Genomic DNA, 22,989 nt, shown 5'->3' with positions numbered 1-22,989 from the left:
ATCCATTCATCATCCATACACCTGTTAAAGAGTGATTTCAGGTGTATGGTGTGTATCAGGTGATATTTCTGCAGGGTGACAGCTGTTTGGACCATTCCCAATGTGTTTCAAGTGTTGCTTCCTCAGTGGCTTGCTGCTGCAGGGGCACTGCTGCTTCAGTCATGTGTGATTTGTGGTCACGGTGCGCCATCTACTGTGGAAAGCAGGTACAACATGCAGAATGTTTTACAGCTGGTCCCAGATCGGTCGGGCCAGCTGCTATGCCCATATATGGCTTAAGTAGGTCAAGAGGTTAGATTTAGGTATGGGTATGTCTCTGGGTAAATTGTAGATCTCGATGAGACGAATTCATCCATGTTAATTTTATTTCTCTGCGACATTCGTGCGGGTCGCACTGTCCACTGTAGTGTTTGAAGTGCGTTTTCAGACTTCAAACTTTAAGGGTTAACAGCATCCACACCGTGAGACTTTTGAAAAAGTTTTGAACATCGTCGGAAGAGAAAATTGTCCTCTATTATTTGGCGCCACTCTGACGTCTCTACGACAAGCTATCTCGGAGGAGATAATTTTTAAATGAAGAGTGATTTTTACTTTGAAAGTCGAAATAGCGGACTTCCTGTTGGATTTAGGTGAATGGTGTCAATGGGAGATTTTTAGATCTCATCGAGACGAACGCGTGAACAATTGGTTTGATCTCTCTACGACATTCCTGTGGGCCGTAGCGACCATTTCTTGAAAAATGGTACTTTTATTTTGAAGGGCTGATAAAATCCACACCGTGTGACTTTTGAAAAAGTTGTTCACATCTTTTGTAGAGAAACTTCTCCTCTATCAGGCCGCGCTAGTCTGACGTCTCTACAACAAATGGTCTCAGGAGGTATAATGTTTTCATAAGAAGTGTTTTTTACTTTGAAATGGAAATAGTGGACTTCCTGTAGGATTTAGGTAATGCATGTCAATGGATGATTTTTAGATCTTGATAAGACAAACATATGAGCAATTGGTTTGATCTCTCTACGACATTCCTACGGGCAGTAGCGACCGCTTTATTAAAAATGTGACTTTTATTTTGAAAGGGAAATAACGGACTTCCTGGTGGATTTTGGTTTTCGGTGTCAATTGGTCATTTTTAGATCTCTGGGAGACTAACGCATGACCATTGGTTTTATCTCTCTCAGGCTTTTCTTTGTGCCGTAGCGACCATTGTAGTGTTTCAAGTGGATTTTAAGACTTTTAGCTTTAAGGGTTAACAGCATCCACACCATGAGACTTTTGAAAAAGTTTTTAACAATATCGGAAGAGAAACTTGTCCTCTATTGTTTCACGCCACTCTGACGTCTCTACAACAAACGGTCTCGGAGCAGATAATTTTTAAATGAGGAGTGATTTTTTACTTTGAAAGGGAAATAGCGGACTTCCTGTTGGATTTAGGTCTTTTTTGTCAATGAGAGATTTGTAGACCTCGACGAGACGAATGTGTGAATAATTGGTTTGATCTCTCTACAACATTCCTATTGGCCATGGCGACCCTTTTTTCAAAAATGTGAGTTTTATTTTGAAGGGCTAATAAAATCCAAACCGTGTGACTTTTGAAAAAGTTGATCACATCCTTTGTAGAGACACTTCTCCTCTATCAGAGCGCACTACTCTGACATCTCTACAATAAATGGTGTTGTAAAAAAGCTGCGTGAAGCTTTTACTTTGAAAGGTAATTGGCGGACTTCCTGTTGGATTTAGGTCAAGGGTGTCAATGGATGATTTTGAGATCTTAATGAGTTGAACATGTCAGCAATTGGTTTTATCTCTCTACGACATTCCTACTTGACAGGGGTGCAGGATTTACTGTGTCTCGGTTGTGCTAGTCGAAGGTGCTACTTTGTAGGTGGCGCTAGAGAGCTGATGGGGTTAATTTTTTTATTTTATAAAATTTTTCGCGAGTCTGCATGTGCCTGCCAAATTTGGTGAGTTTTCGTGCATGTTCAGGGGGTCAAATTTGCCGTCGAACATGCGGGATGTATAATAATAATAATAATAATAATTAAAGCCGCAAGCGGCATTGGACGGGACCTCGCCCTCTGGCAAGGTGGCCCCACTGAGGCCGTCCTTGCACCTTGATGACTGAAGTCCAGGTCACTGGGAACCTTGCTCCTCCATAAACAACCATTTTCATGACTTGACCTCATTTCCTGTTGTAAATGGGCTTTTATTTTGAAGGAATTATGACCTTCTATCTTAGAAACATAATACAGGCTTCCACTAACACAGTTTAGCACGAAATTATGAAGCTGCTTTGTAAAAATATGTCATTTTTAGCAAAAATGTGACTTTTATTTTGAAGGGGTGTGAGGCTTTCATTTTGATAGTCATGTGTGCTCCAGTTTAGCAAACACCAATATATCCATCTTGCTCCTCAATAACATCGATTTTCATGACTTGATCTCATTTTGTTGTAAATGGGCTTTTATTTTGAAGGAATTTTGACCTAATATTTTGGAAACATAGTACATGCTTCCACTAATACTGTTTACCCTGAAACTATGAAGCTGTTTTGTTAAAAATGTCATTTTAAAAAAAAAAGTGACTTTTATTTTGAAGGGGTGTGAGGCTTTTATTTTGATAGTCATGTGTGCTCCACTTTAGCAAACACCAGTATATCCATCTTGCTCCTCTATAACATCGATTTTCATGACTTGATCTCATTTTGTTGTAAATGGGCTTTTATTTTGAAGGAATTTTGACCTTGTATTTTAGAAACGTAGTACATGCTTCCACTAATACTGTTTAACCTGAAATTAGGAAGCTGCTTTGTTAAAAATGTCATTTTTTAAAAAAAAGTGACTTTTATTTTGAAGGGGTGTGAGGCTTTTATTTTGATAGTCATGTGTGCTCCACTTTAGCAAACACCAGTATATCCATCTTGCTCCTCTATAACATCGATTTTCATGACTTGATCTCATTTTGTTGTAAATGGGCTTTTATTTTGAAGGAATTTTGACCTAATATTTTGGAAACATAGTACATGCTTCCACTAACACTGTTTACCCCGAAATTATGAAGCTGTTTTGTTAAAAATGTCATTTTCTGCAAAAATGTGACTTTTAGTTTGTGGGGGTCTGAGGCTTTTATTTTGATAGTCATGTGTGCTCCACCAATATATCAATTTGAGTGTCAGAATAGTATCATTCCATACCATTGTCTGTCTGTGCATCAATCTATCCATGCATTCATCCATCCATCCATCATTTATCCACCTATTAAAGACTGATTTCAGGTGTATGGTGTGTGTCAGGTGATATTTCTGCAGGGTGACATCTGTTTAGATCATTCCAATGTGTTTCAAGTGTTGCTTCCTCAGTGGCTTGCTGCTGCAGGGGCACTGTTGCTTCAGTCATGTGTGATTTGTGGTCACGGAGCGCCATCTACTGTGAAAAGCAGGTACAACATGCAGAATGTTTTACAGCTGGTCCCAGATCAGCCTATGCCCATATATGGCTTAAGTAGGTCACATGATGTTAGAGTGTGACTCGGCAGACACACAGTTTCTCTTTGGTCAAAACAGCTGGGGAAATGCATTTCCGTGGACCAAAGTGAGCAAACAATGTCAGAAAGTGATAGGCAATTTAGTTGTCTTTCACTGTAGAGCTTTTCAGAGCAGTCAGACTTATAGTTTTGAAACGGGAGGCTTAATTGATGAAGAAGGTGAGATTTTTGAGCAAAATTTGAGCAAAATTTTGAGCAGAAAGTGTGAATGACGGACTTCCTGTTGCATTTAGGTCATAGGCACGAGTGAGAAAGTTGTAGATCTCGATGAGACGAACGCGTGCATATGTTTCTTTTCTCTGTACCACACTGTGAAGGGTGAAACAGTCCATATTAGTGGTTTTTGAGTGAAAAGTGTTTTGAGGCACATTTGATTTGACAGGAAATAACGGACTTCCTGTTGGATTTAGGTATAGGTATGTCTCTTGGTAAATTGTAGAGCTCGATGAGACGAACTCATCCATGTTGATTTTATTTCTCTGCGACATTCGTGCGGGTCGCACTGTCCATTGTAGTGTTGCAAGTGCGTTTTCAGACTTCAAACTTTAAGGGTTAATAAAATCCACACCCTGAGACTTTTGAAAAAGTTTTGATCAACTTTGTGAGAGACACTTGTCCTCTTTTATTTGGCACCACCCTGACGTCTCCACGACAAGCGGTCTCAGAGCAGATAATTTTTAAAGGAGGAGTCATTTTTTGCCAAATTTTACACTGAAAGGGAAATACGGGACTTCCTGTACGATTTAGGACATTTTTGTCAATGAGAGATTTTTAGATCTTGAGGAGACGAACGCATCCACATCAATTTGATCTCTCTACGACATTCCTAATGGTTGCTGTGGCTATTTTACTGTTTCTAGGTGGCGCTAGAGAGCAGATGGGCTTATGGGGTTAATTTTTCCACCATATAAAATTTTTCGCGAGTCAGGATGTGCTTGCCAAATTTGGTGAGTTTTCGTGCATGTTTAAGGGGTCAAAATTGCGTCGAAAGACGGTGTCAGTATAATAATAATAATAATAATAATAATAAGAAACGAACGAAGAACAATAGAGGCCTTGCCCTCCAGGCAAGGTGGCCTCAGTTGAGGCCACCTCGCCCTCGGGCTCGGTCCCTAATAATAATAAGAAACGAACGAAGAACAATAGAGGCCTTGCCCTCGGGCAAGGTGGCCTCAGTTGAGGCCACCTCGCCCTCGGGCTCGGTCCCTAATAATAATAAGAAACGAACGAAGAACAATAGAGGCCTTGCCCTCGGGCAAGGTGGCCTCAGTTGAGGCCACCTCGCCCTCGGGCTCGGTCCCTAATTAATCTGCGCATGTTAGTGGATGAATGTCTACCTTTAATGAACCCTGTGTGGTCAGGATGTATTATGAGAGGGGTTATCGTTTCTATTCTCCTGGATAGGGCTTTGCTGATTTTTTTAAGATCTACATTTGAAATAGGACGATAACTGGACGGAAGTGTGGGGTCTTTCCCTGGTTTAAGTATTAAAGTTATTTTGGCTAAGTTCATCTTTGAGGGTATTGTTTGTTTTTTATTTCCATTACCATTTTATGAAAAGTGGGAGCCAACATGGTCCAGAATTCCTTATAGAATTCTGTTGGATAGCATCTGGACCTGGAGCTTTATTGTTGGGCATATCCTGCAGAGATTTATGGAGTTCATCCACTGAAAGAGGGGAATCCAACACTATTCTGTTTTCATCTTTCAATTTTGGAAGGTTAATATCATTAAAAAAAAGTATCAATTTCCTCATCTGTTGTGTCTATTTGTGATCTGTATAATCCTTGATAGAAATCTCTAAAGATATTATTGATCTTGTCCGGGTAATGGCTGGTGTTTCCTTCTGAGTCTTTAACAGCTGAAATTGTGTTTTTCTCCTTGTTTGTTTTTAACTGATTCGCCAGGAATCTTCCAGATTTATTACTATGCTCAAAATTCTCTAAACGGAGTCGTTGGATCAGGAATTGTGTTGTTTTTATCTAAAATTTCATTCAGTTTAAGTTTAGCTTTCCTTATATCCTTCAGTATGTTCTCTTGTGGGGAGACATGATAAGCCTCCTCCAGCGATTTAATTCTTAATTCCAATTCTAAAGTTCTTGAAGCTTCTTTCTTTTTCTTGTGTGAGGAGAAGGAAATTATTTTTCCCCTCATCAACGCTTTCCCTGCCTCCCAAAGAACACATGCTGAAGTATCTGGCAAGTCGTTATTTTCTAAATATATAGACCATTCTCTTGTAAGATAACTGATAACTGTAATGATGTATTAAATCTCCATTTCTAGTTGGTGGTTTGTTCTTCTTATTTCTGAGAGTAAATGAAACTGGTGCATGATCACTTATGACGATGGGATGAATTTTGATTTCTGAGATGTCATTCATCAGTGTGCTGCCAGTTAAGAAATAATCTAATCTAGAGTAGGAACGGTGAACTGAAGAGAAGAATGTGTATTCTCTTGCAGTGGGGTGGTGAGAGCGCCAGGCATCGCAAAGACCAAAATCCTTCATGTACTGTTTCACAGTTTCTGAGGATTGCCAGAGTCGTTGACTTCCTGTGGTACTCAGTCTGTCCAATTGTGGGTCAGAAACCATGTTGAAATCCCCTCCTATAATCAAAGTGTGACCTGAGTGATCATCCAGTGAGGAGAAGAGGGAGTGAAAGAAGGAGGGATCGTCAACATTAGGTCCATACACGTTAGCAATGCAGAATTTAACATTCTGGATAGATAATATGATAATAACAAATCTGCCTTCTGGATCTATGATTGAACTGTCAGTAGAGAAGTTTAACCTTCTACTGATAAGAGTTGCTACTCCTCTTTGCCTGGAATTGTAACAGGCTGAATACACGTGTGGAAACTGTGCTGATTGGAGAAGATCTACTGATGAGTTTGTTAAATGAGTTTCCTGTAATAAGACAATGTCTGCCTGCAACTCCTGAAGCCGATGGGTAATTTTTAATCTCTTTTCCCTTGTACCAGCCCCACGGATATTCCAGGAAACGAAATTGAGAGTGTTCATGACTAGACAGCTATGAGTGTTACATGCATTTCACTAAACCTGGTGTCTAAATGGAGCCCGTTGTATACTGCTGTGCACCCGTGCATGTCAGCTGAGTGTGCTTCTGAATCTGTCTTATCAACATGCTTAGAGTGCGCGTGAACCTGTACAGTGATGTGTGTCAATAAGCCGATGTCCCGGTGCGCCCCGCGTGTCGGGTTACTATGGTAACGGGTGCAGCTACAGTGAAGCGTAAGAGGGTGAGAGTGAAAAAGGGTGAAAAGAAAGAAAAGTGAGAGTGAAAAAAGAAACAAATACTTAAGAAAACACATCCACGGTGAGCAGTGCAGTGGAGACGGGCAGTGACTTACTATTAATTAATTTATGGCTGTTTTATGTATCAATATTACGGAGTGATTTATGGAATAGTGAGAATACAGCACCTGAGATCAGTAGAGCCACGGAGTGATGTTTGGGTCACGGAACAGCTGGCCGTTGATGAATAATTTATCCATGGCGATGACGGCACGGGAGCCCTCCGAGATGGATTTTTTCCTGATCGGGAACAGAACTCTGTGCCGATCCAGGATCTCCTTCGGGAATTGATCATTCACGCCGTAGTGGGTTCCCTTCAGCTGCCGGCCCTGGCTCTTCACCTGCTCCTTCTGTTTAAAGTTAACGAATTTGGCCACGATGGGTCTGGGTCTGGACTTGCTGGGTCTTCTCCCTCCCAGGCGGTGGATCCTGTTGGGTGATTGAGGTTGACTTTGCAGGTGACACACTCCTCCTCCCTCTGCTTCTTGTATGCTGCTGTTTCTTCTGGCCTGGTACCGCTCCGACAGCGCAGCAACGGGGGTGCCGCTGCGCGTCTGTCCCCTCTCCCATGTACGGCCTCAGCTGGCTTTCAGGGGCTTGATCACACGGCGTCTGCTGTGCGTTCGGCGTCCGCCCCTCCCCCAGCGTGTCGCACTGCCGTTGTATCGACTTGTTGCGTGCACCCACCGTCCCGGCGGGTGGCACCGCAGGGCAGACAGATGGTGCAGGCGGCTGCTAGGAACTCCACCTGGGTTGGCTCTCTGAGCTGCTAGCCCGCTGCTGACGCGGTGGGCCAGCCCGCCATGCTCTGAGGCCTACCCCCCCCGGAGGCCGCGGGCACCCACCTCGGATCTACATCTGGTGCTGGAGAGCTCGTCAGCCTCCCTTTGCACCTCTGGCAGCAGCAGAGCTGCAGTATGTGTTGAGCGTAAGACGGTGTTCATGCTAGCCGTTACCTCGACGTAGCGTGTGGCTGCGCGCTCTGTCTATTCGCCCGGCATGCCTCCGGTGGCGCCTGGATGGGGCGGGCGGCGCACCGGCCAGGGCTCTTGTGTCCAGTCGGAGCTCTGAGAGGCCACATGGATGCTGTGGCAGATGTGCGGACATCTGACCAGCTTGTTGTCCACTACGGAGGCCCTAGTCAGGGCTCTGCTCTTTCCAGGCATTGCCTGTCCCACTGGGTTGTGGACGCTGTTCGCCGTTCGTATCAGGCTGCAGGGCGGCTTCTGTCCGAGGGTGTGCATTGCCGCTCCACCAGGGCGGTGTCCACGTCTTGGGTCGCTCTGAAGTGGGTGCCCCTGGACGAGCTATGTGCTGTCGCCATCTGGACGACGCCTGGCACCTTTTCCAGGTTCTCCAGGCTGGCCGTTGTGCCTCCGCATGCACTACGGGTGGTACTGGGCCCTGCAGAGGTTTCTCAGTGAGGTTGGTCTCTGTGATTCCTCGTGACTGAGTTGGCATTCGTCATTCCAGTGCTTTAAGCACCGCCTCTGGCGATCAGTAGGGATGAAATAGAACGAGAGTTACGAATGTAACTACGGTTCTATGAATCCCGGATGACCGCCAGAGCACTCTGTCACTCGGAATCCTTGTGGTTACGTGAGAAGATTCCGTAGGAGCCGATTCCGGGTCAGGGAACCAGTATTTATACGGTTCCGGGGTTACCCGGGGAGTCACGAATGACGTTTCTTGATATACATACTCGAACTGCGTGTGCGCATAGGGAACATTCCAGTGCTTTAAGCACCGCCTTTGGCGGTCATCCGGGATTCATAGAACCGTAGTTACATTTTTAACTCTCGTTTCAGTGAAGCGACTGTATGTTTTTGTTTTCAGCACATTAAGACTCACAAACCTTAAGCGCAAAGCAAGTAAAATGCATTATAAATATGTAGGGAGATTTTTTTCCCCTTAACATCACTTTGAAAGAGTAAAAAGTTAATCAGTTGTGCTAAATAAAACACTGAATAACAACACACATTGGAGTCATATCAACATTTTATTTCATCAAAGTTCACATCTACTCATCAAAAATTTGTCATGCAATCTTTGTTTTTTACAAATCATAAAATAAAAAAATGGTTGTGTTACAAAAATATAAAAAAATTAAAAGCGGTACTCAAGTTCAAGATCCAACCACGGGAATGTTTGTCAACCTTTGTGTCGGTCAACATACCTGGACATTAAATTGATTTAAATCTTCTCATTTTTGTCACAAACCAGAAAAAGAAAACTTATTGAAGCACAGTCTCAACTATTTAAATCAGGAATGTTTCCATTAAATTGGACCTTGTAAGTTTGTGGTCAAGCTAGACTTCCTGAATGAGATCTTCCTCAGCGTCTTTCATAACTTCATCTATTTGTGAGATTTCATGTGGCGTCTCAACGAACAAAGTACACTGAAACTTTTGGTACATGTTCCACAAGAAAATGGCTTCTCACCTGTGTGAGCTCTCTTGTGGATCAAAAAATAACTTTTCTGACTGAAACGTTTGCCACATGTTTCACAAAAATGCAGCTTCTCACCGGTGTGAGTTCTCTTGTGGACAGACAAATAATATTTATTACTGAAACCTTTCCCACATGTTTCACAAGAATAAGGCTTCTCACCTGTGTGAGTTCTCTTGTGGTAGGACAAAAGATTCCGTTGACTGAAACGTTTTCCACACGTTTCACAAAAATACGGCTTTTCAACTGTGTGAGTTCTCTTGTGGGCCAAAAGATTACTCCTTTGACTGAAACTTTTGCCACATGTTTCACAAGAATAAGGCTTCTCACCTGTGTGAGTTCTCATGTGGCCTGACAAATGAGTCTGTCGACTAAAACTTCTCCCACATGTTTCACAAGAATACGGCTTCTCACCTGTGTGAGTTTTCGTGTGGCTCAACAAAGAACTTTTCTTAGTGAAATGTTTGCCACATGTTTCACACAAATAAGGCTTCTCACCTGTGTGAGTTTTCATGTGGACCGTCAAAAAACTGCGCTTGATAAAACTTTTGCCACATGTTTCACAAGAATATGGTTTCTCACCTGTGTGAGCTCTCTTGTGGATCAAAAAATAACTTTTGTCACTGAAATGTTTTCCACATGTTTCACAAAAAAACGGCTTCTCACCTGTGTGAGTTCTCTTGTGGGCCAAAAGATTACTCCGTCGATTGAAACTTTTGCTACATGTTTCACAAGAGAACGGATTCTCACCTGTGTGAATTCTCTTGTGGGTCAACAAATAATTTTTGTGCTTGAAACTCTTCCCACATGTTTCACAAGAATACGGCTTCTCACCCGTGTGATTTTTCACATCATGGACTTGAGAGTCCTGAGGGAGGATCTGCTGAGTGTCTGGAACTTCTTCTGGTTCACTCAGGTCACTTTGCTCCGGAATCAAATTTAATCTACTTGGTAGCTTCAGTATGAGCTGCTCTCCCTCCCGGCTGACACTGAGTTCCTTGTTCTTCTCAATCTGTGGAGGTTCTGGTTCTTCCTGTTCCCCTTTAAACTGTAGAAGTCCTGGTTCTTCTGGTTCGTCTTTGATCTGAGGAGGTCCTGGTTCTTCCTGTTCCCCTTTAAACTGGAGAAGTCCTGGTTCTTCTGGTTCGTCTTTGATCTGAGGAGGTCCTGGTTCTTCCTGTTCCCCTTTAAACTGGAGAAGTCCTGGTTCTTCTGGTTCGTCTTTGATCTGAGGAGGTCCTGGTTCTTCCTGACCTCCACAGTCGTTTGTATCCTGTTTGAAGAGCTGCTCCTCGCTGTGGTCATGGTGCTGTGGGAGCTCTGGAGGAACAAAAAAGTACAAGAACAAAGGTAAATTTCAAGACTTCCAGAGTTCCAGGATAAAAGGACCGGAGGACTCGGGTGATAAAACCAAAAACTTTCAATACCTGGGAAAATTACCTGTTATAAACAACAAACCAGAGCGTTTTTGTGGAATACTTTTGCTAGTGTATTTAATGGCCCAAGTGTTGAATCTGCTGCGCGATGGTCTCAGATGTGATCCGGTGCTTACCCCGGTAGCAGTCGAGCGCGTCCGCGCACGGGGCCCTAAACCCGGCCTGGTCAGAGTGGAGCTGCCGTCAGTGGGGGAGAAAGTCGCGGTACTGCGACGGAAAGCTAAGCTGAAGGACCACGACCGCTTTCAGAGGGTGTTTGTGTCTTCAGCCAAGTCTCATGCAGAGAGACTGGTGGATCTTAACTTTAGGATCCTCCTGAGAGAAACTCCTATCAGTGGTGCACTGGAACATTAATGGATGGACAGCAACCAAGTGTGACTTGAGGAAAGTTATTCTTTATCATTTGAAGTCTGATTTTGTTTGTTTAAATGAGACGCACTTGTCGTGCGTAAACATAGAGCTATCAGAGTACACATGGTTTGGACACAATCGCGTTACGCACAGGAAAGCTGTCAAAGCTTCAGGCGGTGTTGGGATGTTTGTTGATTTATTTTGTGTAAGTATAGTTGACAGGTCAACCGACAGTATACTGTGTTTGCGTTTTGGAAATCGATATATTCTTTTAAATCAAAGTGGAAAACAAAGGTCTGTCTGTGCCCAATTAAGAACTGGCACTTTGCCCCTGGCAGTGGAGGTGGACAGGTTCAAAGGCCTTCCTGAGGAGGAGAGACTATGCACACTGTGTGATTTAAGTGTGGTGGAGGATGAGTTCCATTTTGTTCTGTATTGTCCACTTTACTCTGATTTACGGGAGATTTTGTTCAGACAGGTGCAAGATCAGAACCCAGATATATTCTGGTTTTCAAATGATAAAATGTTGAGTCAGCTTTTTGAAAAGCACGTTTTTGCTTTAAGTCATTATATCTGTAAAGCCTAGGATCCAAGACAAATTAAGTTGTATCCTCCTGTGTGATGTGGATATTGTTATGATGGATTGTACAGTTTAGAGGTCGACCGATTTATCGGCCGGCCGATATATCAGGCCGATATTTGGACATTTTTCTCCATCGGCCATCGGCCGTATTTTCTTTTAAAAAGCCGATTTTTGATCCGTTGTATAAAATGACGCAATTTTTGATCAGGCACATGTGCGGGCAGCTAAAGCTGCCGCTCAAGAAAGGACCCCTGTGGCACGCTGCTGCATTCATTTACGTCAGAGCGGAGTGTGCTCGGTGAAATCCAGGCTGTGGAAAAAGCCTGCATCTGTTGCATCTGCAATGAATAATGGATTTGTTGAACATTTCAACGTTTTTGTGGCTCTATGGCTCTCCAGTCTGCAGCATGTCAGTGTTTACTGCAGAAAAAAAGTTTGGCCGGGAGCACGTCGTGCCGCGGTGCTAACGCTGCTAACGCTGCTAACGCTGCTAACGCTGCTAACGCTGCCATGTTCAACCGTCAGAGTTATTTTTTTCTTCTTTTTCTCCGTCGTCCGGTCGCTGCACAATTCAGGGTGGGCAGGGCGCCCGGACTGAAAAGGTCTGGCGGAAACCCTGCATATTGTTAACTTCAAATGCTACTTTGTGAAAGTTTTAGCAGTAAGAGATTAGCGTGGTCTGAGCTGACTTGTGCGTGTTCAACCCTGTTGCTGAAAACACGCCACTACTGTAGTTAACAACAGAACAAAGTAAATAGGATGAAATGGCGAGAGTAAATAAAAGAGTAAATAATCAATCATGGGGCTTTTTCTGAAGCATGTATTAGCCACCCGCAAATTCCTCCACATAATGCATGACCAGAGTTATGATTTTATTTGTATGTATGGCTTTTTTTTTTTTTACAGGCTTGTTTCTGACTACTTTTGTTCAAATTACATTAAAGTTTAAATTTCTTTTTTGACACTTTAAGAAGAGTGTGAATGTTTACTACTGCTACTACATTGTGTGTTTACTCAGACAAAAGATTTCATTGTTTTGAAAGCTGAATAAATGTTCAGAGGACTGGACATGACTTGTTGTAATAGATTTCTTTTAGTTGCTCAGAAATTGCTGCGTTTCACAAAAATATGATCAATATATGTTTTTTTATTAAAAAAAATCGGCCTAAATTTCAAATTGGAAAAATTGGCTATGCATATCGGCATCGGCTGCCCAAATTTGGAAAACATCGGCATCAGCCCCCAAAAAACCCGTATCGGTCGACCTCTAGTACAGTTTCTGTGAATTTATGTCGACAGCCATCTGACTATTGTTTTGTGAAATGTGTCTTGTAAGCCCATGAGGGCTGGGCACTTATGTGCAAGACACAATAATAAAATCAAATTAAATCAAATCATTCAATGAAATTTCAAAAACAACATACAATTTTTATTTTGTTGCTTTTTGTGAACCTCAAGCTGCTGGACTAACCATTAGTTTTTGGAATAGGTTTTTCTGGGTGAATATATCACTTATCTCTAATCTTCTGTTAACTGTTTACCATGCTACCTGAGATGAAGTGATCGTGAAACTTCCTGTTTTTAAATGTTCTCAGGAAATGCTTCTTCAGAAAATAGGAAAAAAGTGTTTACAGTTCAATCAGTTGTTGAAACATTCATGACATGGAAATTCAAAGTTTCAAGTTGCTCAAATTTAAATATTCATCAAATATATACTGTTTTTTGAGCTCCATCCATACAGAGCTCAGTGAGAAGCTCAGTCACCAGGGAGGAGCTCGTCTGGGGACTGGGAGGACTGGGCATCCCAGCTTAGACTTCTGCTCCCACAACCTGACCCCAGACAAGCGGCAGAAGACGAATGGATGAATATATATTCAATGTATACATATATTAGCTCTGATAATCAAGTTCCCATTCAACACAATGAGAAAAATATATCCAGAAAAAAAAGGACTGAAAATTATAATCAACATTCTCATAAAACTGATTTCATTTCAAATATCTCCTGCAGAAATACTAAAAACTGCGATCAAACTAGGAGTGTACAAAAAAATATCAAAATGGCAATATATCGCAATATTCGCCCACCTGATATCATTTTGATTCATCAGTTCTCAAAATCCATTGTTTTCATGAAAATAGAGACCCGTGTTCCAGGAGGGCTGTGAATACAGTAGAACTTCTGCACCTCACTGGGCCTTGCTGCATGCGAGGCAGTGATGGTGTCTGAGGGAAGTAGAAGCCGGTATCGTTCACACCATCACAATGAAGATCTGTTAACACCTAGGCAGAGGAGGTTTTGCCTCATTTCTGACCCCTCTTGCATGAAATCAGGATTTTCCCCCAGGTCTCCAACACTAGTATTTATGACAGGTGGCACAATAATGGGGCACGTGATTGGAGACTTGGATGACAATTAGATGTTAATGACTTTCCAACAACTGCAGTCCAAATTCAGCATCCCTAAAGAACATCACTTCAGATCCTTCAGATCAGATACTTATTGGATTTAAGACCCTATCCCCTCCTGGTCTGGTCATGTGCAATATGAGTGTGACAATATCTCAATATGGCGATATATCGCGATATTTTGTCTCCTGATACATGTCCTTCTCAAAAAATCAGCACATTTTGACAAAGTGCATTATTTTCTGTAATGTACTGATAAACATTAGGCTTTCCTATATGTTAGATTCATTACACACAACTTAAGTAGTTCAAGCCTTTCATTGTTTTAATATTGATGATTTTCGCCAAAAAGTAAAGAAAAACCAAAAATCCCAATCTCAAAAAATTAGCATCTTCCATCCGACCAATAAAAAATAAAGTGTTTTTAATACAAAAAAAGTCAACCTTCAAATAATTATGTTCACTTATGCACTCAATACTTGGTCGGGAATCCTTTTGCAGAAATGACTGCTTCAATGCGGCGCGGCATGGAGTCAATCAGCCTGTGGCACTGCTGAGGTGTCATGGAGGCCCAGGATGCTTCGATAGCGGCCTTAAGCTCATCCACAGTGGGGGGTCTGGTGACTCTCAACTTCCTCTTCACAATATCCCACAGATTCTCTCTGGGGTTCAGGTCAGGAGAGGTGGCAGGCCAACAGAGCATAGCAATACCATGGTCAGTAAACCATTTACCAGTGGTTTTGGCTCTGTGAGCAGGTGCCAGGTCGAGCTGAAAAATGAAATCTTTATCTCCATAAAGCTTTTCAGCAGATGCAAGCATGAAGTGCTCCAAAATCTCCTGGTAGCTAGCTGCATTGACCCTGCCCTTGATAAAACACAGTGGACCACCACCAGCAGCTGACATGGCTCCCAGGCCAGCACTGACTGTCGGTACTTGACACTGGACTTCAGGCATTTTGGCATTTCCTTCTCCTCAGTCTTCCTCCAGACTCTGGCACCTTGATTTCCGAATGACATGCAAAATTTGCTTTCATTCGAAAAAAGTACTTTGAACCACTGAGCAACAGTCCAGTGCTGCTTCTCTGTAGCCCAGGTCAGGCGCTTCTGCTGCTGTTTCTGGTTCAAAAGTGGCTTGACCTGGGGAACGCGGCACCTGTAGCCCATTTCCTGCACACGCCTGTGCACGGTGGCTCTGGATGTTTCTACTCCAGACTCAGTCCACTGCTTCCGCAGGTCCCCCAAGGTCTGGAATCGGCCCTTCTCCACAGTCTTCCTCAGGGTCCGGTCACCTCTTCTAGTTGTGCAGCGTTTTCAGCCACACTTTTCCTTCCCACAGACTTCCCACTGAGGTGCCTTGATATAGCACTCTGAGAACAGCCTATTCGCTCAAAAATTTCTGTGTCTTCCCCTCTGGCTTGAGGGTGTCAATGACGGCCTTCTGGACAGCAGTCAGGTCGGCAGTCATATGGTGCATTCACACCGGACGCGTCGCAAGGGTCGTGAGCGGCGCTTTTCTATGCAAAGTCTATGGTGGACGAGCGTTGTGGAGCGGCGGGGCGGCGCATCAGGAGCGTCATGAGCGTCGCTTTTCCAGCGTTTTGAGCGTCGACGCCCACGACGCTCGTCCCCGGCGTCAAGAGCGTCGCTTTTTGAGAGTTGGGAAAACTGAACTTTCGACGCGCTGCCGCTGAGCGTCAACCAATCAGAGACGATCCCTCCGGTGCTACGTCACTACGAGTGATCCGAGCACCGATGCGGGCCAGCCAGTGTTGCTAACTTGACGACTTTCTCGCTAAATCTGGTGACTTTCCAAAGCCTCTTGGCGACTTTTTTTTTGTCAAAAGCAACTAGCGACAAATCTAGCAACCTTCTCTGGTGCTCTGGAGACGTGACAGGATGTCTCGTTGCTGTCGTCAATGAGCAGCGGGTGCTGCGTGAGCCCCTCCCCCGTCCCAAAGCGCTCACAAGCGGTCAGTCTCAGCAGCGCTCCCCGCTGCAGTCAGAGCAGAGAGGAGCAGACCAGCCAATAGCGACTTTTCCGACGATGACGCAGTCTAGCTTTATTTAACAAATAAAGCCAAGCCGCTCTCCTGATGCGATCCGCCATAGCTGGAAACAGAAATCAGCCTCCAGCGCGCCAATTAACTGACGTGCATCAAGAGCGTCGCGAGGTTTGTGACCACCCGGTGTCAAGCGTCGTGTTTAAAGCGTCACAAGCGTCAGCTTCGAGGCATCCCAAGCGTCGACGACGCCCGCGACGCGTCCGGTGTGAATGCACCATTACCCATCATTGCGGTTTTGAGTAATGAACCAGGCTGGGAGTTTTCCAAGGCCTCAGGAATCTTTTGCAGGTGTTTAGCGTTAACTCGTTGATTCAGATGATCAGGTTAATAGCTCGTTGAGAGTACCTTTTCATAATATGCTAATTTTTTGAGATAGGGATTGGTTGTTGGTTTTTCTTTACTTTTTGGCCAATATCATCCATATTAAAACAATAAAAGGCTTGAAATACTTAAGTTGTGTGTAATGAATCTAACATATATGAAAGTCTAATGTTTATCAGTACATTACAGAAAATACTGAACTTTATCACAATATGCGAATCTTTTGAGAAGGACGTGCATGTAATGCCAGTTCTGTGGGTAACAAACTGCATGTCGTGCTTGAGTGTACAAATAGATAAATAACTGCTGTAAGAGAAAATATTTTGTAATATATTATAGAAAAAAACCCTCCATGTACAAGGTGATTTGTTTATTTCAGTCCAAAAACATGAGAACTATCTGTAAATTGGATGCCTTGTTTTAAAAGGGGTTCTTCCTCTTTTTTGTTGAAGTGTACTGTATGTCTTTCTGTTTGTCAGTAAGCCGTTTGTGCTCCATACAATAGACATGGTGAAGAGGAAACAAAGAAATAAATGAAATGAAAAAAAAAAATAAATAAAAAGGCTATGGTAATAATTACCGTCGGGAATTATACTGCGGTTTACCATTTTACTGGTAACCATTACACCCCTATCTGACCTCAACCCAAGTTTCTCCCCAGAGACACAAAGCCTGCGTCAGCCTGTGGTGGATAAACCAAACAGCCAGAATGACTGAGATCCTCCACGAGTCACATTCATATGTTCAGCCAGACTTCTCCATACCTGTTCTGTACAAGTCGATTTGAGGATTCCAGTTGATTTCCAGCATTCTGCGTTGACGGTCAATCTCCTCCTCGTACTGAACCACAGCTTGTTGAAACAGGGTGAATATCTCCTCAGCAGCAGCAGTTAGTCTCTGGGTGGTCAAGTCTCTCACAGAGTGGTGGGAATCGTCTCCTTCACCATCAGTAACAGTCACCTCAACAACATCCTCCTCCTCTTTAATGTGTGGAGCTTCATGTTCCTCCTGCTCCAGACTGGAGCTCGTCTTCTGGTAACCAATGTGTTGCTGTAGACTCTCTGGAGGGAAACAAGACAAAAAGTCACTGATGTGATGGATGTAAAGGTTTTACAGTGATGGATGGATGGAACAGGACAGGATACATTTGAAATAGATACACTGAGATACATAAACTCTGCTTATTTCTGTGGAAATAACAGCAGCTGTGGGTTTAAAAAATAAATGAGGAAGCTGTCTGGATGTGGCATGAACCTCTCTCAGCTCTGAAACACTTGTGTGAATTCATAATGTGAATTCACAAGTTTCCAGTTTGACGTGGTTCAGACTTTCAGACTTGTTTTTCTCCAGCAACACCTGAACGCATCATTATTTACCATAAATATAGGAAAAGCTACACAAAACACAGTTATATTAAAGCCTAAAGCAAATGAACCACTGCATCCGTTTACAGACAGCACCAACACTGTTCCCTCTGTTTCACGACGCTGAAGTTGGCTTCCGATTCGCCAGCTTCCGATTCGGCACTTAAGGGAAAAGTTAAGGGGAAATGAAATGAACGTGCAGTGTGACAGGTAATCAGTGGATAAACTGTTTTTTTTCGACACTTCTTGATGTGTAAACATTTTAGACATTTGGGTAAGACATTAACTATGCCTCACAAGAACTATTATATTTGTGAAAACATTTGAGGGGAAATTTAACCGTTTTTGCTGTATAACCACTCCTTATTACACCAGGTCCAGATTGAAAACCACTGCACCGAGACTCTTCAAATCTGGACTGAATTATTCTACACAGACTACAGATTCATAAAAACATAGTCTCTGATTTGTGAAACTTTTATTCTATTTGTGAAAACGCGATAAAGGCACATTTCACTGTTTTTTTGTCATCCAGACCACATGACACCAGGTCGAGGTCGAGAACCACTGCACCTAGACTCTTCAAATTTGGACTGAATTATTCTACACAGACTACAGATTCATAAAAACATAGTGTCTGATTTGTGAAACTTTTATTCTATTTGTGAAAACGCGATAAAGGCACATTTAACTGTTTTTTTGTCATCCAGACCACATTACACCAGGTCTAGGTCAGGAACCACTGCACCTAGACTCTTCAAATTTGGAATGAATTATTCTAAAGAGACTGTAGATTCATAAAAACATAGTCTCTGATTTGTGAAACTTTTATTCTATTTGTGAAAACGCGATAAAGGCACATTTCAGTGTTTTTTTCTCATCCAGACCACATGACACCAGGTCTAGGTCGAGAACCACTGCACCTGGACTCTTCAAATTTGGACTGAGTTATTCTAAAGAGACTGTAGATTCATAAAAACATAGTATCTGATTTGTGAAACTTTTATTCTATTTGTGAAAATGCAAAAAAGGCACATTTCACTGTTTTTTTCTCATCCAGACCACATGACACCAGGTGTAGGTCGAGAACCACTGCACCTAGACTCTTCAAATCTGGGCTGAGTTATTCTAAAGAGACTGTAGATTCATAAAAACATAGTCTCTGATTTGTGAAACTTTTATTCTATTTGTGAAAATGCAAAAAAGGCACATTTCACTGTTTTTTTCTCATCCAGACCACATGACACCAGGTCTTGGTCAGGAACCACTGCACCTAGACTCTTCAAATCTGGACTGAATTATTCTAAAGAGACTGTAGATTCATAAAAACATAGTCTCTGATTTGTGAAACTTTTATTCTATTTGTGAAAATGCGATAAATGCACATTTCACTGTTTTTTTCTCATCCAGACCACATGACACCAGGTCTAGGTCGAGAACCACTGCACCTGGACTCTTCAAATTTGGACTGAGTTATTCTAAAGAGACTGTAGATTCATAAAAACATAGTATCTGATTTGTGAAACTTTTATTCTATTTGTGAAAATGCAATAAAGGCACTTTTTGCAGTTTTTTCAGCATATAGACCACACTACACCAGGTCTATGTCGAGAACCACTACACTTACACTCCTCAAAGGCTATTTTTTCTCTGTTGAGTGTAAGGCTGCTACCCCTTTTTTTTTGTTCCTTTCCTGCAACATTGAAGGTTTTCCATTATCTTACTGTGTCTGCCTTACTGTTTTCTTTATTCTACTTCGTAAGTGCTTCGCCCGCCTACGGGCTTCGCTAGTGGCACTCCCCTTGGCGCAGCCAATCAACTGAGACCACAAAAGTTCGACGCACCAGTCCCCGCCGCCCGATGGCGCAGCTCCACGCCCCCCGAGGGTTTACCCCGAGCTGGAGGCAGCCATTCTCCCTTTTTCTGAATCAGCATCACTTCAGACTTTCAGAAGCCACAAGTTTCTTCGGATCAAGACGGATGGACCGGCCTGTGACCAGTCGCCATCGGGTGTCGGGCTTATCATCCTGCTCATCGACCAAGATCTTCACGAGTGCTACTTTGCCTGCCTCGGCTGACAGCATCACTGCCAGTCGCCTTCCTGCATGCCTGCCGCGCTCTGCCGCTTGAGGTAACCCAGCAGAGAGCAGCCTTTATGGGCGCTGTCTCACCGGTCCCACGCATGCAGCAGCAGCAGCAGCAGCAGCAGCAGCAGCAGCAGCAGCGGCATCCCCGTGTGTAAGGAGTCCACGCAACGCGACGGCACCTTCTCCAACTTCTCTAGACCGTCGTGAGACGGGTTAGTTTGCCCTACTCATGATGTGTTGTTGCAGTACTCCTGCCTGAGACCCCTGCGAGCCTGTGGAGCACCTCGCGGGGCTCTTCACCTCCACCGCTCAACGCACTGGCTTTGCGCTTCTGCCTCCGAGCTGGCGCAGCATGACTTAGCTCTCGGGCTAGCAACCCAGTCAAAGACTCGGTCCAGGACTGCGGTGCTGTGTCCCGCCATGCCACCGTTCCAGGCCTACGGGCGGCGTGTCTGAGATGCCCGGCTCACCGCCAAGAGGACGGTGAGGGTTGTGTTACATCGCTAAGGAGCAGCTATCCTCCCCTCTTCCCGCGCTTGTATGACTAAGCATACCAAGCTCGGCGGGGCTCTTTCCCTCCCTTCTCTCGCTACGTGATATAGCAGAGAATGGCGAGCGGAGTGCGCGCAAAGCGGCCCGGACACACGGCGCTATCACCGGCTCTTACTCCACGAGCTCGCCGCGCTGCTGCTGTGTAAGCGGGACGCAGCAGCGAGCTTGGCCACTGGCTCTCCCGCCGAGCGTGATGCACAAATGGAGCGCTGTCGAGGTCCTGCACGGTGCCTCGCAACGCTCCAAACTACTTTCCGCTGGCTCCCGCCTGTGTTAAGCACAGCGAGGCGTCAGAGCGGTGGAGCCACGCCGGCCGGGTCCCCGCTGATGAGCGCCCCGCCCCGGTAGCATCACCGTGGTCGGCGGCCCGAGAAATTTCGGGACCACACCGCCGGGTTCGTCCCCAACAAACGCGGCTCCGAAGCGGCTGCCCGAGCTCTTTCATGGGACACCCCTTCAACAGCCCTTTTCGCCGGGGTCCCCGTCGTCCCCCGAGGCCGGGAGGATGGGTGGGCTGTCCCCTCAGGCCGTGGTACAGCCACTCACGCTCCGCTTCAGATGTGGCGTGCTATGTTGGGACCGCTTTCTCCCTGGTTGTCCAGGACGCTGAGAAGCGGCTATGCCCTGCAGTTCGCCTGTCGCCCGCCTCTCTTCAATGGGATTCTTCGTAGGCGGCTCGCATGCCCTGCGGGTGTGGCCGCTCTCGAAGCAGAAGTGTCCCCGCTCCTCCGCCGGGGCGCAGTTACGGAGCTGAGCACGGAGGACGCGCACTCGGGTTTTTATTCCCCCTACTTCTTGGTTCCCAAGAAGAGCGGAGGCATGATACCCATTCTGGACCTGCAGGTCCTAAACACTCACATAGCCACCAGGAGGTTCCGTATACTGATGGTCAAACACTTCCTGGAGAGCTCCTGCAGTTCTTGGTGAACCGGGACAAGAGCATGCTCACCCCAGTTCAGCACACGGCTTACCTGGGTTTGGAGCTGGACATGCTCTCTATAAGGACCCGCCTCTCTGCGGACAGGCGAGCCTCCCTCCTCTCAGCCCTGAGGTCTGCAGTGACCACACCTCTGGTCAGGGTCCGTTTGGTCAGGACCGTCCTGGGTTTTTAATGGCCGCGGCCCACCCAGTGGTACCTGGGTGGGCCTTCAACACATGCGCAGGCTGCAACGGCGGTGTGCATGCCTCCACTGCTTGGGGAAGCGGGACGGATGCAGAAAGGTCTCGATCCCTCCCGGGGCACGTCAGGATCTCCTTTTCTGGATGGATCCTGCTGTCCTATGAAGGGAGTCCCCCTGGGCTGCGTATTGCATCACGTCGAGGTGTTCACGGATGCATCTCTCGCAGGATGGGGAGGCACCCTAGACCACCACGTGGTGGGGGGTGCCTGGGATTCCATGGAGTTCCTCCAGGCCCTGCTGGATGGCTGCCGCGCTGCATCCACACTGCAGTGTTTGCGTTGGCCATTACAGCAGGTTACGGCTGCTTCGGCCGCTTCTCTGCATGCAGTCACCCATTGGTGAAGCATTTTCTGCGCGGCTACGGCCACCCCCCCAGGCATGTGGTCTCCCCGTGGGATCTCCACATTGTGCTGAAGGGTCTTAAGGGGCTCCCTTGAGCCTTTGGAGCAGGCGGAGGACCGCTTTCTCTCCTTGAAGGCCGCCATCTTGCGCCTTGTCGGTCCACCCATCCTGCATGGTGTTTAGCCAGGATGGGGGACTTGTGCATCTCTGGCCTAACCCGGCCTTTCATCCCAAGGTGGTCACTTCGGACTTCCGGTCACGAGTGATCCGGGTCAGAACGCTTGGCTCCCTGCCTGGCTCGTCTGAGAACGACCCACGGCTGTGGCTGCTGTGCCCGGTTAGGGCCCTGCGTCTTTATGTCCAGCGCACAGCTGGCTTTCACACCATGGACCAGCTGTTTTTGAGGTTTGGTGCCCTCTCAGCTGACCTCTCAGCGTCTCGCCCACTGGGTGGGGAGCACTACTGCAGCTGCTTGTGAGGCACAGAATGTCTCGCTGCCAGCAGTGATTCGTGCTCATTCCACACAACATGTGGCTGCCTCTGCATCCCTGTGCAGAGGTGTCACAGTGGGTGACATCTGCCACGCTGCCTCCTGGGCCTCTGCGTCCACTTTTGTGCGTTCATATCTGTTGAATGTGTGTACAGGCTCTGTGACCATGTCGGGTTCCGCGAGAACGCGAGTTCGGTCACTTAACCGTTTCGGTCCTTTAGCCTTCCCGCCACGGACCAGGACTTTCCCCATCTGCCGCTTGGTTTTTGCCATGGTCTGCGGATGTTGTTGCAGTGGCGGCGCTTAGCGGGAACAGGAGTTCTGCCGCTTGCCGTATTGGATTCTCGATCCGGCTGCCGCTTCCCTTGTGTGGGTCACGGACCAGGGGTTCCCCGCCTGCCGCTGTGGCTTGCCCCGGCCATCGTGTGTCTCTGTCGCTGCGGCGATGCTTGTTCACGTCGTGGGTGGCGCTTTGGCGCATGGATGCTCGCCTCGTTCTTTGGGAGTTC

General features: G+C 45.5%; 1 protein-coding gene across 1 annotated transcript in view; it reads right to left on the bottom strand.

The window, feature by feature from the left end:
- LOC115407461 (zinc finger and SCAN domain-containing protein 2-like) overlaps positions 1 to 22,753 on the bottom strand; it is a 111,710-nt gene extending 88,957 nt beyond the window's left edge. The window contains exons 1-4 of the mRNA XM_030117807.1: positions 22,634 to 22,753; positions 10,423 to 10,621; positions 9,800 to 10,201; positions 9,380 to 9,715 (exon numbers count right to left, since the gene is read on the bottom strand). Coding sequence (XP_029973667.1) covers positions 9,380 to 9,715; positions 9,800 to 10,201; positions 10,423 to 10,621; positions 22,634 to 22,753 — 1,057 coding nt within the window. The remainder of the gene's footprint in view (positions 1 to 9,379; positions 9,716 to 9,799; positions 10,202 to 10,422; positions 10,622 to 22,633) is intronic.
- Between the last annotated feature and the right edge of the window lie 236 nt (positions 22,754 to 22,989).

This window comes from Salarias fasciatus, chromosome 20 (assembly GCF_902148845.1).
Source record: "Salarias fasciatus chromosome 20, fSalaFa1.1, whole genome shotgun sequence".
Taxonomy (NCBI): domain Eukaryota; kingdom Metazoa; phylum Chordata; class Actinopteri; order Blenniiformes; family Blenniidae; genus Salarias; species Salarias fasciatus.
Note: the sequence above shows the minus strand (reverse complement) of the source record. Positions and strands in the feature narration are given on the sequence as shown.